At 40.6% G+C, this 16,981-nt stretch overlaps 1 protein-coding gene across 4 annotated transcripts in view; it reads right to left on the bottom strand.

Moving 5' to 3' along the window:
- The window catches only part of agbl4 (AGBL carboxypeptidase 4), a 429,765-nt gene that overhangs the window by 18,138 nt on the left and 394,646 nt on the right, over positions 1 to 16,981 (bottom strand). For all 4 annotated transcript variants that reach the window (XM_039811721.1, XM_039811718.1, XM_039811719.1 and 1 more), the window contains 3 exons: positions 11,506 to 11,595; positions 10,236 to 10,350; positions 7,302 to 7,413 (listed from right to left, as the gene is read on the bottom strand). In XM_039811721.1, the coding sequence (XP_039667655.1) occupies positions 7,302 to 7,413; positions 10,236 to 10,350; positions 11,506 to 11,595 (317 nt within the window). The remainder of the gene's footprint in view (positions 1 to 7,301; positions 7,414 to 10,235; positions 10,351 to 11,505; positions 11,596 to 16,981) is intronic.

The raw sequence follows: 16,981 nt of genomic DNA, 5'->3' as shown, positions 1-16,981 counted from the left end.
GGGGCAATTAAGAAACAGAGACTGCTGAATGAAAGTCAGAAGACAATTTGAGAGAGAGAGAGAGAGAAAAAGAGAGGGAGAGCAAGCTGTCCAAATTAAACCACTCAGAGAGAAACAAAAGCCCCATCTCGCTGCAGAAACTCCAGGGAACTCTCAACTTGTGGTGAACTTGCAGCGGCCGCAAACAGTTTAGTGTAAAACCCAGAAGGTCGAAAGAATGAATTTTGTCAGACAAGTACTTATCTTCTGCATATTAATTAGATCAGGGTGCGGGGGTGCGGTGAGGGCTTTAAATGCCGGGCTTATCTTTACATGGAAAGGAAAAGGCGCTGATTGAAGCAGGATTACAAGCTCCTGAATAAAGCTCCTGGCATCAGCAGCATACCTTTTGAGGAGAAGGGAAACGGCTGCTTGTTGAAGAGAAGAAAGTTGAGCTTACTTGCCATGTAATGCATATTATTCAACATTTAACTATTGGCTATAATGCCTGTGGGAGGAGTGACACAAGTTTCTCCATGTGGAAGATCCAATTAGGCTTTGAAGTGGGCAGTAGAAAGCAGGCCTCTGATTGGAAGCACGCTAATTGACTGTTCATTTAGCCCCACCCCCTTTGACAATGTTGCTATGGCTGTCAAGCTTTCTGTTTTCACGCAACACTTATGCAATTTACGATGATAACAGTGGCAGATTAATCACTCAAAACTCCTGTTAATTTTCAGAAAAATGTGTCCTTGATTTCAGAGAGAGGCAGACAGATGGCGAACGTTGATTTTCTTGGTGTCACTAGCAGATTTTATCAGTTGTAGCTAGCCAGCTAATTTCACGCTAGTTTTACAAGTTATTTGAAAAGCCAACTCCTGCTGACCTTTCACTCACTTTAAGGAGATCCATGTGAAGGGGTCATAACAATGCATTTGATGACCACATGATATCGTGCTAAAAGACTGAGGCTAAAGCTGCATGTCCCAGGCAAAAAATCTGCATCCTCACCAGTTGATGATCCATGTGAAAGACATGGGATTGCAAAATGTAGATTGAGACTGAGTAAACCTCCCCAAATCCAATAGAGCAGGATAGAACCGCTAATGTTAGCCTGTACTGCTGTTTGTTTTTACATAAACTGTAACCCATTGGCCTTGGAAGTAGCACTGTGTTAGGTTACAAACATAACTGTAAGCAGTACGCAAAAGAGCCGGACATGCAAATATTTGCAGCTTAGGTTAAAACAGACGGACTATCACAATTCTTAATATACAGAGCACCGATCTTAATAAGGCCCAATATTTATTAAATGACTTCTCAGATTTTCAGTTGGATAAGAAAAAAAGCAGAATATTAATAACCATAACATACTGCAAAGAAATGTATATTACTTTTTTGGAAAAATTTATTTTCGCCAACTTTTAAGTTGTTTTTGAATCAAGTGTCACAATTCTTATCGTTCGAGAAACTAACATTTTTACTATTGTTGTTTCTGATTTGTTCATGTTTATATGTGAACATGTATGTATGCGCATGCTAATGTATATCTGTATATCAGAGTGGAAACCTCTCATTTATGTAGGCAATGACTGATGAAGTGCCCTTTAGCAAGGTACTAGTCTATTCCAGCAGAGCTATAGGTGTGGATTTGTGCAACTGTGTGAGCGTCAAACATTTATATCTAGTCAAACTTCCTCACACAAAAATTATGGAAAGAAGAACTGTCATATCACCTATACACTGTAAAACTCTAGCCAACATTTCATTAGTTAGAGAAGCCAATTCAGGTCGTGGGGGCACATGGTCAGTGACCCTCTAATGATGTAGCAGTGACAGAACATGGCAGATGGCATGACCTGCTTCATAGACGAGAGTAAATGACACAAAACTCTCCCTCCGTCTGTCTCCGTCTCATTCATTGTCTACCTCCCCCCTCCCTCTCAGTCTGCACTGTGCTCTCAAATTGATGGCGGTATTTGTCTGTTTATGAACACAGAGGTGACTTGTAATCAGCCTGAACGGGCGCAGGCAGCCCTCTGCTTCGGGCCTGTTAGTGCCACATAAGCTGCCACATCTGTTGGGAGGGCCTGCCAGGAGAACAGGTAAAGGGGAAAAAGAGGTAAAGAGGGGAGGTATTGAAAAAATAATTTGAACTATTATGTAAATAATTAAGATAAGGTAAAAGCCCCTAAACTAAGTAGATAAAAAGGCACACAAATTGCCAGAGTGTAAGAGCTGTATCTAAATATTCCTGTGAAAAGCAGACAATTCAGTTTCCAACTGAGGGAGAATAAAAAGAGGGATGATGGAGGGATTGAAACGACACAGGGATGATGGGGTAAAATTGGCTGTAAATCTCAGAAATAGATCAGAAATGGTTGGCTGACACCAGAGGACAACGCACATGGAGAGAAGAGAGAGAAGAGAATAAGAGGAAGAGAATAAGACAGAGATATCTTCTGCTTCACACATACAGTACAGTAAAATGCAAATCTGACTTTTGAACAAAGAAAGAGAGACAGAAAAAGAGTGCGGCTGTAGGACACACAGAAGTGGGCCTCAGGGAGGATTTTAAGGTGCAAAATCATCTAGGTGCTGTGACAGGACCTAATACATTTGTTTCAGATAGAAAATTAGTTTTTTAATATTAAAAAGGTCAAAAAGAAGCCAAGGTAACAATGACCTCTTTGTCATCTTTAACAAATTATCCAAAATGGCAGTGTCAAATTGGTGGGGATGTCGGCCAGTGATGAATGCTTCTGGTAATCAGCCAATCACAAAGAATTCTTCTCCTGCTTTTGATAAATGAGCTGGAAAAGCAACGCTTTAGGAAGGAGATGGGTCCATTTGTTTCTTTGGTCTCTTTTCCTTTTTTTCTCCCTCTCCATTTCTCTCTTTTCAAAACAAACAACAGGGTAGCTTGGGAACAGATTATAGCTTCTTGCATCACTGACTTTTTCAGCCATTTTCCCTGCTGACCAATGTTCAGCTGCAGATGGTAAATGATGGAATTTTATGAAATAGCTTGAGCAAACTTGCCTTCAGATGGATGAAGAGAAGTTTACAGCCAGCTTATGAGCATATACTTAGTCGCCATTCACACAATGGCTATACTTGATCACACCTCTATTTTACATTTCACATTGTATTTATTATGTGAAGAATATGTGCAAGCTCCCTTTAAAGCTGTGTTAAGCAGTTTTGGACTCCCGGAGGCAGAAAAACAAATAAACTCACTAACAGAACTGTTGATTTACAGCTGAACATCTTGGTCCTATGGTTCACATGGTAGCAAATCATTGCTCTATTACACCACCAGTAGACACAGTACAACATGAACATCCCAGTGGAGTCCTCTTCCTTGTCACCTGATGGACGTCGCCAAATATTCACTCCAGTAACTGGCTCACAAACTCCTAAACTACCCAAGGTTGCTTAAATAATAAGGCTAGTATGTATAAATATATTTTCTATTGCTACAATAAACACTTCCCCTGATGAGACTACATTACATGTCATTTAGCTGACGCTTTTATCCAAAGCAACTTACAATTGCTATATATGTCAGAGACCGCACACCTCTGGAGCAACTAGGGGTTAAGTGTCTTGCTCAGGGACACAATGGTTGATGTATCACAGTGGGAATTGAACCCGGATCTCCAACGCCAAAGGAGGCCATGGAGAGTCTTTGGGATTCAACCACGTACTGTAGGCCAACAGATGAGCTGAAGCCGAAAGCTGCACAGAGCCACAGAGAGGGTGTAGATTCTCAGTGCAGCCCTGTCTCCTGAAAATAAGGTTCCAATACAATTAAACTGCATTCTCAATTATGTTTCCAGGGAAACATATTTTCTCTCAGATTACGTTTGTTTTTGATTTTATCACAAATATGTTTCTAATCAAAGTCCATTGAGGAGGTCGGGGTGGATGGATGGGTCAAACAAAGACAGGACTTTCAACCAGACAACTGTTTGTGTCCTGCGTGGCACCAAAACACAATGTTGAGTTATTTTAACTTTTGTACGTAACTTAAGTTACGTAACAAACTTACACATTTTGTCCCAAACCATGATCTTTTCTTAGACCTAATCAAGTAGTTTTGTTTCAATTCACAACTTTAACCACGGGTTTAAAACTGCAACTGTTTCACAATGTGTGCCCGCACCGGTCCGAGAACATGTTGAAACATCTGGGAGAAAATATGTTACCCTCAAAATGTTATTTAGTATGCAGTTTTGTTGTATGGGAATGTCATTTTTAGACATATACAACTCATATTAAATAACCTTTAATTTTAATTTAATTTCCTCTGAAGGGGAAAAATCTGTTATAATTTCCCAGTCTCTCTTTATGCAGGCTGTTTGTTGTGAGGAGTGATGAATGTATACTCTTGATGCCAAACTGTAACTGTACGTACTCTGTATTCATATAATAATATAACCGTTCCAAGTGAGCTGGCTGATGGGACTTTAAGTCATTGAATTTAAAAGATAATTTCTTGTTCAGGACAGAGTTTGCATAAACACTAGTGAGTGCAAATGTTCTGAGCAGTGTTGAATTTATATACAAATATTTGTCAAATAAAAGTTTCCATGCCATCAATACCAAAGCTTAGATTGCTCCTGCAACAAGCTTTGATTTAAATGCCACTTGTCTAGAAACTCACAGCCAGTTATTGAAGTTATTGCCTGAACAGAACAAGGAAGCTATTTTACCAGCAGAAAGAGAGTGCAGCTGAATTTACAATGATGGAGAATCACTTTGGAGTGACGAGGGTGTCTGTCACAAGAATGGTTGATGGGGTTTCAAACTGAATGGGCTCCTTTGTGCAACGGATGGCAATGTGACTTTGAGTAATGATGCCTTACGCACTTAACTGTGGGTATCTAAAGTAGTGAAGAAATCGCGGTGTTGGACAAAACGTCAGGGTCAGATTTATGTACATAAAAGGCCAAAGAAATTTAAATTCAAATTAAATGACTGTTCACAATCTGCATTGGTTTTTCTGATAATAAGGAACATACCTTAAGATTACTGAAATTTACAAAGACTAAATAGCCCAAATATGATGACTTATTGACATCAGCATACAGTTTTTAGTCTTGTCACTTAGAAAGAAGCACATATTGAACGAATTGAATGAGTAAATACAGTGGACATACTGAATCACTGTTATTAGAGTTGTATTACTAGGCAATCACCCAAATCATGCAAGGGCATGAATTATCATGTGTAATGGTACCTAGAGATGCACATTTATCAAAAACACAATTTAACTTCCTTGTTTCTGCTGTAACCAGGATTCTGTCAAGCCTTATGATTACCACAAAGGGACTTCATTTCATTTTCTAAAGTTATAATCATGGTTCAAAGTTAAGTTATCAGGTTATAGTTCTTTAGTTATTTCAGTGTTATCTTGAATTCAACAGGTGTCATGAACTGTAAGTATTCAAACATAATTGCGGTCTCATGCCTACCACCACGCTTCACTTACAAGTTTGTTGTTCTTGGGTTGATTCCAATCAGTGCAAGAGAAGGCTTATTGCAATATGTTGTGAATGTAGAAACATTGAGAAAATGTAACTCTGCCTTTACCGATTTAACTGTGCTTATGAGGAACAGTCCATTACAATTTATTGTAGCCTACAGCAACACACATTGATATTTACTGTGTTTGTCCTGTTACAGCATCAGCATCAAGACCAGCATTCCTACCACACTATTACAAATTTAACAGCAAGCAACAACAACAACATTACAATGACAAACATGGGCTGCTAATAAAGCTATAGTAGCTATCTTGTGGCCCCCAGCCACCTCTGTGAGTGACTCGCTGAACCTCTAGGAACTGTTCTCCACACTTTTGCATACCTGAATAGATTTTCAGACACATGAACGTCATAAAGTATAGGCTAATGTCTTTCTCCGACAAATAACTGTTAGGTTAATGTATCTGTGTTTGATTCAGAACAACCCTTACTGGAAAACTCTTTTTAGGCACAATTGTAGGGTACAGTATGAAATATCACCTTAAAATTGATGTTGACCTCCCATTCCAGCTTCCTCTCAGTCTCCTAGTTTGTAAACCAATGACCACACTGAGTTAGCAGCTAGTATATAGGCCATATATGCTAGTTTAGCCCAACTGTTTTGCTGCTGATCTCCTGTTAATGGAGTCCTCCAGCGGAGCCCTCCAACCCTGGTAACCTCATTAGACACTATGCCCGCTGAGTGAGATGAGCATGAATGGAGGGCAGCAGCACAGGGCCTCCAGGCTGCAGAGTGCATTACCCCAACTTTTGACAAAAAAAAAAAGAGAGAGAGAGAGAGAGAGAGAGAGAAGAGTAGGGGTTGCCCAAGCCTCCAAATTAACTCTGCAAGACTAAAGGCAATCATCAGAGAGAAAGGGTTTTCCTAATTTCCTACACCTGCAATTATCTCACCCCTTAGATTCATCACCCGACCCTTTAGGGGGGCTCAACCCAAAGGTTGGGAACAACTCCTCTATATAATGGTGCGATTGTAACAATTTATTGTATGCATTTGAGAACACTTGTTTGTCTGTGCGTTGCAGTATTCTCGTTGTGTGACAAGAGAGTGTTATTATGTGTATGCGTGTTTGCTCTGGGTGAGTATGTGTGTGAGTGTGTGTGAATGACAGGCATGAGTGGATCACCCTGCCATGACAGAGTCTATCGATCAGTTTGTCAGCGCTGGGGGAAAAGGTTAATCTGCCCGATGCCAGCCCTGCGCCTCACCCCATCTCTGGCCTGCCCTGCATCCCGCCCCAGCCCGCTCCCTCTCTTATCAGGATTAGAGGAGTGTACAAAAGGGCAGAGTATTCCCAGGACACACACTGACCTTCAATAATCCCACCAACCTGCCGCTCTGCTTATAATTAACATCAGGAACAAAGAGAGAAATCCCTTGTCTGGCTGTGTAGCATTCCTCTGACTGAAAGACTAAAACTGGAGAAAAGTTACAGTAGAGTTAGAGATTGAAAGCATAGAGACTTGCTTCAGTAATATGTTTTGAATGGCCAGGAGAGCCGAGCTGACATTCTAGGGTGCTGACGAGCCTATCCGTGCTCCCCAGTGCACACACCCTAAACACAGATTGGAAGAACATGCTGAACCAAGCAGGGAGACAGAAACTGTTCTTGGGACCAGCAGACATGCTGTGTTGAAGAAATGTTGAACACTGTATGTAGGATGTGTGTACATTTGTGTGTGTGTGTGTGTGTGTGTGTGTGTGTGTATTTGTGTGTATGTGCGTGCGTGTGCATGTGTGCGTGCATGCATGCTTGCTTGCTCGCTCACCGGGTCTTGGTTCATCTGAACTATGAGTTGTTTGACAGCGTGCAACGTGGGGTGGGCCCATGGAGAGGGATCCTGCCAGTGGCGATTCAGGTCGAAACCCATCGGAGAACACCTGTACCCCCCCCACACACACACACACACACACACACACACAGCTTTAACGGAAAACTATAATGGGGGTGGGTTTTATTTTCATCTTGTGCATACAAGTCCTGCCAATAGTACACTAGTCCACTGATTGATTAAATGTAGCAATGCACCAACACAGGCAAGGAAGAAGACTGCTAGCAAACAAACATGAATGTAAATATCCCTGTGTCCAAAATCACTCCGTCATTCACTCCTCCCTATATAGACTCTGGATAGTTCACTCTAGAGCAGTAAATCAAGGCCTCAGACTTATGAATCATAGTTATTTTGCTTCTTCACTGATAGGTGCATAGCCACTCATTTTGATTTATAAAATGTGACACACTGCATCATGACATTGTTAGCAGAATAAAGAGTACATGGAATTCACAGTCAATATTCGGACAGTAGTAATTAGACAGTAAGGAAGGAAATACATTCAACACATTAATTAGGCCTAAAAGATACACACAATGCAGTAAATTTGTTTACAAAATACTACACAGGGTACCTTTAAAGTGGCTATATGTAACTTTCAGTTTGTGTTGATTCTAGCGGCCGCTTTGGACAAAAGCGGTAGTGTTTTTACCACACCTGCTGTCGTAAAGGTCTTTTCTTTATGGTGCTTTATTGCCCACTGTACATTACCGAGTGAGCGTTATAGGGAGGTCATACAGCTGCGATGTATGTTTTGTTCAGACAGAAAATCATTCATTTACAATAAGAGAATAAGATACAGATGCATCGTTGCATCCGGTAACTTAGCCTACTTTGTATGTCTCCTGAGCTAAACCGGGCATCACTGTCACGAGCCAAAGCATTAAGAGCTTGTTGTAGCAACCGATTAATATAGTGCATTTAATGAAACGCATGGACGCTTTACACAGGTAACGTTACAGGGGGACAATGGAAAAGAAAATAGTAGGCCAACACAAACAGACTAAGAGAAATAACACATCACATAATATAATGTGGGTTACTGACGTACAACCACATCTCGCATTGTAAAGTTATTTTATGAATGAAATAGGATTATAGTAGTATTGTATTATAGAGTGCCAATTCGGGGTCGGTTTTGAATCATTAAAAATCCCGTAATTGTCCCCATCTGTTGATAGATCGACCGAGTGTGACTCGCGTTATCGCCCGTTGCCTTTCACTTTCCCTTCTAGCTTTTAGTAATTTGTTTAATTTACTTCTTTTCTGTGATGGTACCCCAGTATCAACCATAACTACAACAGATAACTTTAAAATAACATTAAAATACAATTAGGCCTATATAAAGAAATCTCCTGCTTCCTTTTACCTGGCTCAAAAGGCTAGATATGCTAACACAGGCTTTTCCGGTGTAACAAAGAAATCTGTGACCCATCAGAATGTGTTACTGTAGCGCCGTCTACCTATTGTGTGACTTTGCAGAAAACCGAACCCGGGCAGAAGCCTTACTAAAAACTACATAAAAATGGCGTTCTTTTCACTGTTAGTCTAATTTGGCTCGGGCGATCTAAAAAAACACAACCAAAAAAAAAACAAAAAAAAAAAAAAAAAAATATATTTTTTAATTTTATTTATATAAAAAAAATATAATAAAAAAAACACCCCCCAAACTATATTTTTTTTTTTTTTTTTTTCTTTTTTTTTTTTTATACCTTCCATTTTTTTTTTTTTTACTTTTTTTTTTTCCCCCCCTCTTTTATCCATAGGAACATTTATTGCGTTGGTCCAGTCCAGTTTTACAGTTTTACACTGCCAGTTTAGGGAAACGCAAAATGTGTTGTGAGGGAATGCAAAGGTATTTCAGACAAAATATTCCCACTGTAACCTTTTGTATGGATATGAATATAATGGATGGATGTAAACATGTACTGTACAGAGGTGGATTGCTACTATTAAGTGTTACTAGCAACATGCAATTGCCATAATGGGATGTTTGCATGTAAAGATGCACCCTGAGCTGCCCTGTTTGTTGTCTTGTGTATCTTTGATATTTACTAAAGCCCTTGGTAATGATACAGCAGTTACTGATACTGTGGAGCAACTGAGCAGAGCAGCCAGCCATGAACAAAAAACTCATCCCAGGTTAAGTGACATTGATTCTTTGCTCTGCATGTATCCATTTCAGTCTGCTCTGCACTGTATCCTGCAGGGACTGCTGTGTGGTATATGTGTGCCTGTCTGTGTGTTAGTGTGTGTGAGACATAGATGCATGCATGTATATAAATGAGCATGTGTGATTGGTGAGGTAAGGACTATCACTACTCACGTTATGTCAACACACTGCTCATCGACACTCAATGTGAAAGCAAGCTAATGAAAATAGCCTTTAAGCAGTCAACAATCAGTCAACAATATTATAGAGATTGTCACTGTTGGGGAGCTACTGAGATTCCCTGCAAATATTTTTGGACCGCCACTAGATGGCACTCACAAACACACTAGGAGCCACTGACGCTTATCTCAGTGTACATTAGTATTCCTGGGGCTGAGCCTATTAAGTAAAAGGCAATTATGAAGAAGGGAAAGAGAAGAGAGGAACAGAGAGGAGAGGAGGATGCCCACAGAGCTGCAGCAGTAGTGTTAAGGACAGAGAGGAGGAGAGGATGGACAGAGAGAACAGCCCTACGGCCAAATACTATCTTCTAACAAGTGCACTGCTGTGAGCTATATGAATTCATTAAGCTCCCTAAAGGTGGAGTTAAGAGGATATAATCCTACGCAGCAGGATATAACACCATGTAATGTGTGAATTCTACGCAACGTAGCAATGCATTCAAATTAAGAATTAAAAGATGCGTGAATGTGTACCTGTAGTTGCCCAGGTAGACTCCATCAGGATTTAGCATGGGGACGATCTTGAAGATCACATGATCTCTTAGGATCTGAGCCACAGGATGCTGGCTCACCAGGAAGTCGATCACACCTATCAAACACACACACACACACACACACACACACACACACACACACACACACACACACACACACACACACACACACACACACACACACACACACACACACACACACACACACACACACACACACACACAGGGGGAAATAGACTTGAAAAGAAAACCGAAGACGGGCTTGGCAGTTAATTGAGTTTTGAGAAACAAAAGGAGAAGGAAGGACAACGAGGGGGCATCTTCAGAATCGAGGGAGGAATAGGAGACGTCAAGCCTAAATCAATACAAATGGAATGGAGCTGACGGCGCTGGAAAAACAGACAGCACACAGCGGGCTAAAAGCCAACTCTTCTGATTCATGATGATGCATACAACACACTCACAGAAACTGATACTGTAGGTATATATATCTATATTTATATATACTGTATATATAGATATATAGATAGATAGACAGATAGTCACCTCTACCACCTCTCTGTATTAGTCTCTTCCTCAGTCTGACTGACTCTGGAGGGAGCGTTCTAAAGTCTGAGAAAATGACCCTGATCTTGTCAACAGGATTATATCTGTCAAATGTATAACTAAAAACCTGTACTGAAAACTGGATTATGGAGTTCAAAATATGAGAGCAATTATCAGGCAGGGCAAATCTAACAAAATATGCTATTGAGTAGCATTATGGGAAATGTGGGATCTCGAATTTTTGGAGCTCAACCCATACTAGGGTCTAAAAACTAAATATCTCAGCCTCTGCTGCATTGTTTTGAACAAATCTTTTTTTTTTCCTGATGTGTCACTTGCAAATCCCCTATTTGAAAGCATAATGTTATTTTGCTGGAGTACCCCTTTGATCTGGAGGACTGTCGCCTGTTGCTGATTGGCTGGAATAGTGTTTTGTTGTTGTGTTATTGTGTGAACCATCTGAGATGGTCCATAAATATAATCTATATTCAACTTCATTAGTCTATTACTGTAATAGCAAACAGTAAATAGTATGTGTTCCTAAATACAGAAAATGTATTGAATAGTACACAATGTAAATACAATTGTACGCTTACTTTTTAAACACCACATATAATGAACACATGTTGGTGAAACAACATACAGACCAGTGGTGCTGCATCTGAATCATTAAACAGGGCACCAACCGAACATTAAAACTTTACCTTGACAAATAAAGGAGGCAGGAGACTCTCCAGGGTGAACACGAGCTGAAAGAAAGACCAGCTTTTTCTCCCTCTCTGGATTCAGATGGTCTGCGGGGGGAGAGGAGTGAGAGAGGGGGAAGGTTTATAGAAAAGTAAAGACAAAAGAGGAGAGAAGTGGTGTTGTTACTAAACACAAAGTTTGTGTAGACAGCAACTCTAAAAACTCTAAGTTTTAAATGAGAATAAATTCTTATCTTAAGTTGGTATCAGAGTTAGATACACAAGTAGCCTATTGCAGTCCAGAGTAAGAGGCTGGGTCAAAACACACACTGACCTGGCCATCCATTTTTAGACAGACATACATGAATCAAACATCAAACTAACACAGTGCTTGGAATATTCAACTTGGCAAGGTGAATTATACATCTACAGAGGTCGGGATCAGCCAGCAACAGGTGTGACGTGATAGAGGTCTTCTTTGATTTCAGACTTCAGGTCTGGCTGAAGACTTCTTGCTCCCTGCTCTTACTCTGTTGGACAGATGAGTTGTGCCTTGGAGACCTTTCTTGAGCATTTTCAGTCACTCTACTGGTGGATCTTTGCATTAATAAGGGTTAATGAATCTTTCAACATACTTGTCAAACCTGAAAATGTTAAAATGCAGAGATTTCTTGAAACAAAGTGAGAGGTCTTGGATTCTCTCCTCACCACAATTCAGAACCTTTCTTATGTATTCTGCGAGATGAATAAATGACTACGTCTGAAACGTCTTATTACGCTAGAATAATCTCAAGTGTTGAAACGGTTTATTTGATTCCTGCTGTGAAATATTTTAGAGTAAATTCTATAGTGAAAATACTCTATTCTGAAAGTCAACTTGCAAGAGGATAAGTTAACCTTTTATATCACCGTAGATATTGTGAGGATCATTCTTGCTTACATTCCTCAAATACAATAGAAAGAACGAATAACATAAAAACAAGCCAAGTTGAAAATCACAGAGGTCAAAATGTTGCTGTTTTCTCGGCCAGTGTTTTTCTTAAATCTGCTGTTGCTAATGAATGAAAGTGATTGCGTGCCTCATCACTATACACAAACTTAATATCTTATCGATTCCTTCACCCGCTTCTGCTGAGCAGAGAAAATGCTAATTAGCAACAGGCTATGCACCTTTCCTTCTCCTTAATTCCAATTTAGCCTCACAGCAGTATGTGTGTGCTTCTCTGTGTACGTGCACATGGCATGTCTGTTTGAGTGGTCAGGGGTCGTAAATAAAAAGAGCGGTGTTCCATTTAAGTACTCTCCCTCTGATTTTATTTCGCTTTTCTCTCTCCCTCTGCCCTTCACAGAGACAAATGGCTTTGCCATTCAGGAGTCTCCGTGGAGCGGGGCGGGCCGTTTGTTGTAAATGTGAGTGCTTGTGGTTTGGCCGGCCGCTGGGTGCTCGGTGGCTGTGAAATTCCATCACTTAGAAATTCTACTTTGGCCTCAACCCCAGGGCCAACACACAGGCTCCTCATACAAGAACACCCGACGCACGCACACACACACACACACACACTCAGTACAAAGCTGCAATCAGGAAAGAAAAAAAAGCATAGGCCGACATACACACAGCCTTTCTCCCTACAGTAGACCAAGAACCTAGAAAGTTGTGAGCCAAACCAGAGGCAGCTGCCAAGGTCCCGACTGACAGGGAATTCAACTATCGTGGCCATGCTACATTTAGTCTCAATGCTAGTGTGCCCTTGCTGCCTCATCAAAACAATCTCTTACAGCAGGCTCCTGGAGCTTACAATGGATTCACTGTTTATTCCACATCGTTGTTGGTTGTGTGTTTGTGTGTGTGTTAATTTGTGTGTGTGTGTGTGTGCATGTGTGTGTGTGTGTGTGTGTGTTGTGTGAGAGAGAGACACTATGTCTCCTCAGGGCTCTCACAAATGCTCCCCAAGTAGTTGTTGTGTTTATGTGTCTGTATCTCTGCCTTCCTCTGTATCTAGCTGTGCCCAGCCAAGCATTGTAGCACAAAATTAAATCCCACAATTCCATAGGCACCCCAATGCCCAGAGGGAACCAGTACCATACCAAGTACCATTGCTTGGCTGTATGTAATGGGGAATCACATCTTTGGCTCAGGTGTGTGGGTGACATAACAAAAAGGTTAGGGTCAAGATATGGTTGAACACAGCGCTGCAGCAGCATCTCCTGACCTCAAGGTGTCAGTAGAGATCAGCAGGCGGGGGAGGGGGGGGGCTGTCATGAGAGGGAGACGTATAAAGACAGGGAACGAAAGACAAAAATGAAAGAGAAGGCAAGGGATTTGAATGAAAGGTAGCTTTCGAAGGCAACACAAATGATGTAACTCTTTTTCTTTCTTTGCAGACAGTTTTTAGAAATTGTAGTAGGAGAGGAAAAAAATCCAGAACAGTGTTTCAACTCTAAATGCCTTCCATGTTGAGCTGAATTTCATCACTGCCAATTTATTTATATAAGTAGAAACATTATAGTTCAATTCATCATCTTCATTTTTGAAATGTGTTACATTTTCCTCTTTAAGTGTGTTATGATGACTTTGTATGTGTACATTAGGGCTGAAACTAATGAGTTTTTTAATTATTGATTATACTTTAGATAAGTGGATTCATTATTTAATGTATGAAATGATCGAAAAATAGTCAAATATGCACAGCACAATTTCCCAGATCCCACTGTGACATCTTAAAATTGCCTGTTGATTTCAACTAAGAATCTAAAACCCAAAGATATTTAGTTTGCGTTGATATAAAACAGAAAAGAACAGCAAATACACACATTGGAGAAGCTTGAATCAGCAAATTGTTTGATGAATGACTTAAATGTTTAATAGTTGCGAATAATTTTCTGTCCATCAACTATAATCGATAAATGAGCAGTTTTCTCATTCATTATGTTTTAATGCTACCTTTGAAGTTTACATATGCTTGGCATCCAAACAGTTTTTGTGACTTTAATTCTTCACTGCTGCCATGCTGGTGCACATTACCCACTCCTGAGAGGCCATGTCTTCAAATTATGAACCTCTTTAACCTTCATATTATCAAACACAGTCCTCTGTGGGCCTGTCACAGCAGTTTAGAGAACATGATTACATTTTTTATAACAGTGTAAGAATAAGGAAGGGAAGGAGAGTGAATGAAAGTGAGGCAGGGCTACAGTAAGAGGGTGGGAGCCCAGCACAGGAGAGGGATGTGACAATGAGTGAGTGAAAGCGGCAGAGGCAAAATTTATGCCCACACTTCCAAATCAAAGTGCTCTCTCAGCATATTTCTCACCTGCCAAAGTCATGTGCTGCACTGTACGGCACATTACTGCTCATTCTCTCGCAGCTAGCCGAGAGGAAGACAAAAATTAAAGGATGTCAAACTACGATCAGCTCTGATAAATATGGAAATTACTGGAGAGAAGAAAAGTGCCTGTGAAAAACAACATACATCTAATAGATTCTGAAGGTCAGTCCTGATTGTGCTGGTCAGCTCTTTCTGTGACAGCAGTCCTGGGAACTTTGGGTTCGATCTCATAAGTTTTGACGTGATGTAATTAACTGAGATCTTTGTCATCATTCTTCAGCAGGTACAAAGGGAACCCTGTCGAGACCTTCTTGAAGCATCATGGCATATATTTAAATACATTTAAAAGTAAATTTGATTCAAGGAGTTGGAGAGGCATATTTTGCTTACTTTTTTAATATAGTCTCTTTCCGAACTTTAAGACATGGAAGGCTGTCGGACAATTTTAAGACTGGCACTAAACTATACCTTATTGGATACTAAATAGCATCTTAGGTTTTATATTAAACCAGATGAAATATGGAATATCTTTGGCACACTATGGGGAGGGTAAATCGGCTCCAGTATGCACTACAACATACTGCAACCATAGCATGATACAATAAAAAAAATGTCACACTGGGCACAGCTTTATAACACATTATACCACAAGTCTCAAACCAAGGCCTCTCTAAATCTCTGCCCCACCCCTCTCTCTGCTCTGTGGGTTTTACACTGTAATAAATTAGCCTCACTTTGGCGAGATGGCAACAAGACACGCTTGACGCCCTGCTCAGTGCGTCATATCGAGGATGGGCGCGAGCTGTAAATTGTCACTGGCGTTGAATTTATACAGAGCCTTGGGACGAGATGCAGCACCGTGTACTGCCCAGCTGAGTGAGCCCCAACAAGCATCAAAGCTCTGCACCTCTTCACACCCCCCTCGCTCCACCCCGCTGACACCACCCTCTGCAACCTCAAGGACAAACAGTGAGAGAGAGAGAGGAAGAAAGGAAGAAGACAAAAGAGACTGAGAGGGATGGGGATATGCGTTGAAGTGCAGAGGGCTCTAAGGTGATAAGAGTTTTATGATGCTGTTTTCTTCCCCAGGAATTGACCGAACCCTGACTTAGAATTTTGGCTTGTGTGTATGTGTGTGTTAGTGTCTGTAGGTGCTGGAAAGCCTGTGGCATGTCTCAGATTTATTCCGCTCATCTTATTGTGGGGAGGCAGGGGCACCGCCAAGGCCCCCTCACATATTTATAAAGCATCCCCTGTCACTTCACACATTACACAGATAAACTCTGAGCAAGGTAAGGAGCGGAGAGAGAGATGCAGTAAGAGAGAAAACATTGAGTCCCTGCATAAACATTGCTAATTGTCATACAATGGGGCCACGGTGTTTTCTCTGAACTGACAAAGAAAGAAAGCTACAGAAGAGAGGATGTTTACACAGACAGGTGGATGGACACAGACACAGGGGACGATTGCTACAAAGACAGAGGACAGCAAGGGGGAGATAGAAAGACACACAGTGAGACAGAGGTGAAAAAGAACAAAGAGAAGCAGAAAATCAGCAGGGCAACACAAAACTTTACTGAGCACCTTCAAAATAAAATACTCCTGTTTTTGAAGTTTTTATTATATCTCTTTTCTTCTATGGTTCTCACCACAACCATTACATTTAACCATATTTGATCTTATCATATCACTGTTCAATTATACTTTCTGTAATTTGTCTCAACAAGGTGTAATTGCAATTTAAAAGCCCTCAACGTATTGGACTAAAATCTGGTCGGGGAATACTGAATACTACTTTTCTGTTGGCCCAAAAGTAATACAAAATAAATAAGGTATTGAGTATAAAATTACTTGAAGCGGCCCATAAAATATCCACCATTTGTTAGTGGGTTTTTGTTTATCTTTTCCAATTGTAGAATGTAAGCTCCTCCCAGGAAATTTGATGTAAAAATCCAATAATTCCAGTAAAGATACTCCCTTGTAATGTAAATTATAGTCATGCCAATGACGGATGGACAGAACAGAAATAGAATAGTGAGACAAGAGACAAAGAGGATAGAGAGGCAAACTGGGTGACACCACTCAGAAGTATTGTTAGGTTAAGTCTCCTGTACTTTGGTCCAGTCATCTACTCATCTCTACAGCTCTGTACCGCCTCCCTCCTTCAC

Source organism: Perca fluviatilis, chromosome 9 (assembly GCF_010015445.1).
Source record: "Perca fluviatilis chromosome 9, GENO_Pfluv_1.0, whole genome shotgun sequence".
In the NCBI taxonomy this organism is placed as follows: domain Eukaryota; kingdom Metazoa; phylum Chordata; class Actinopteri; order Perciformes; family Percidae; genus Perca; species Perca fluviatilis.
This window is presented reverse-complemented; position numbering and strand designations above follow the sequence as displayed.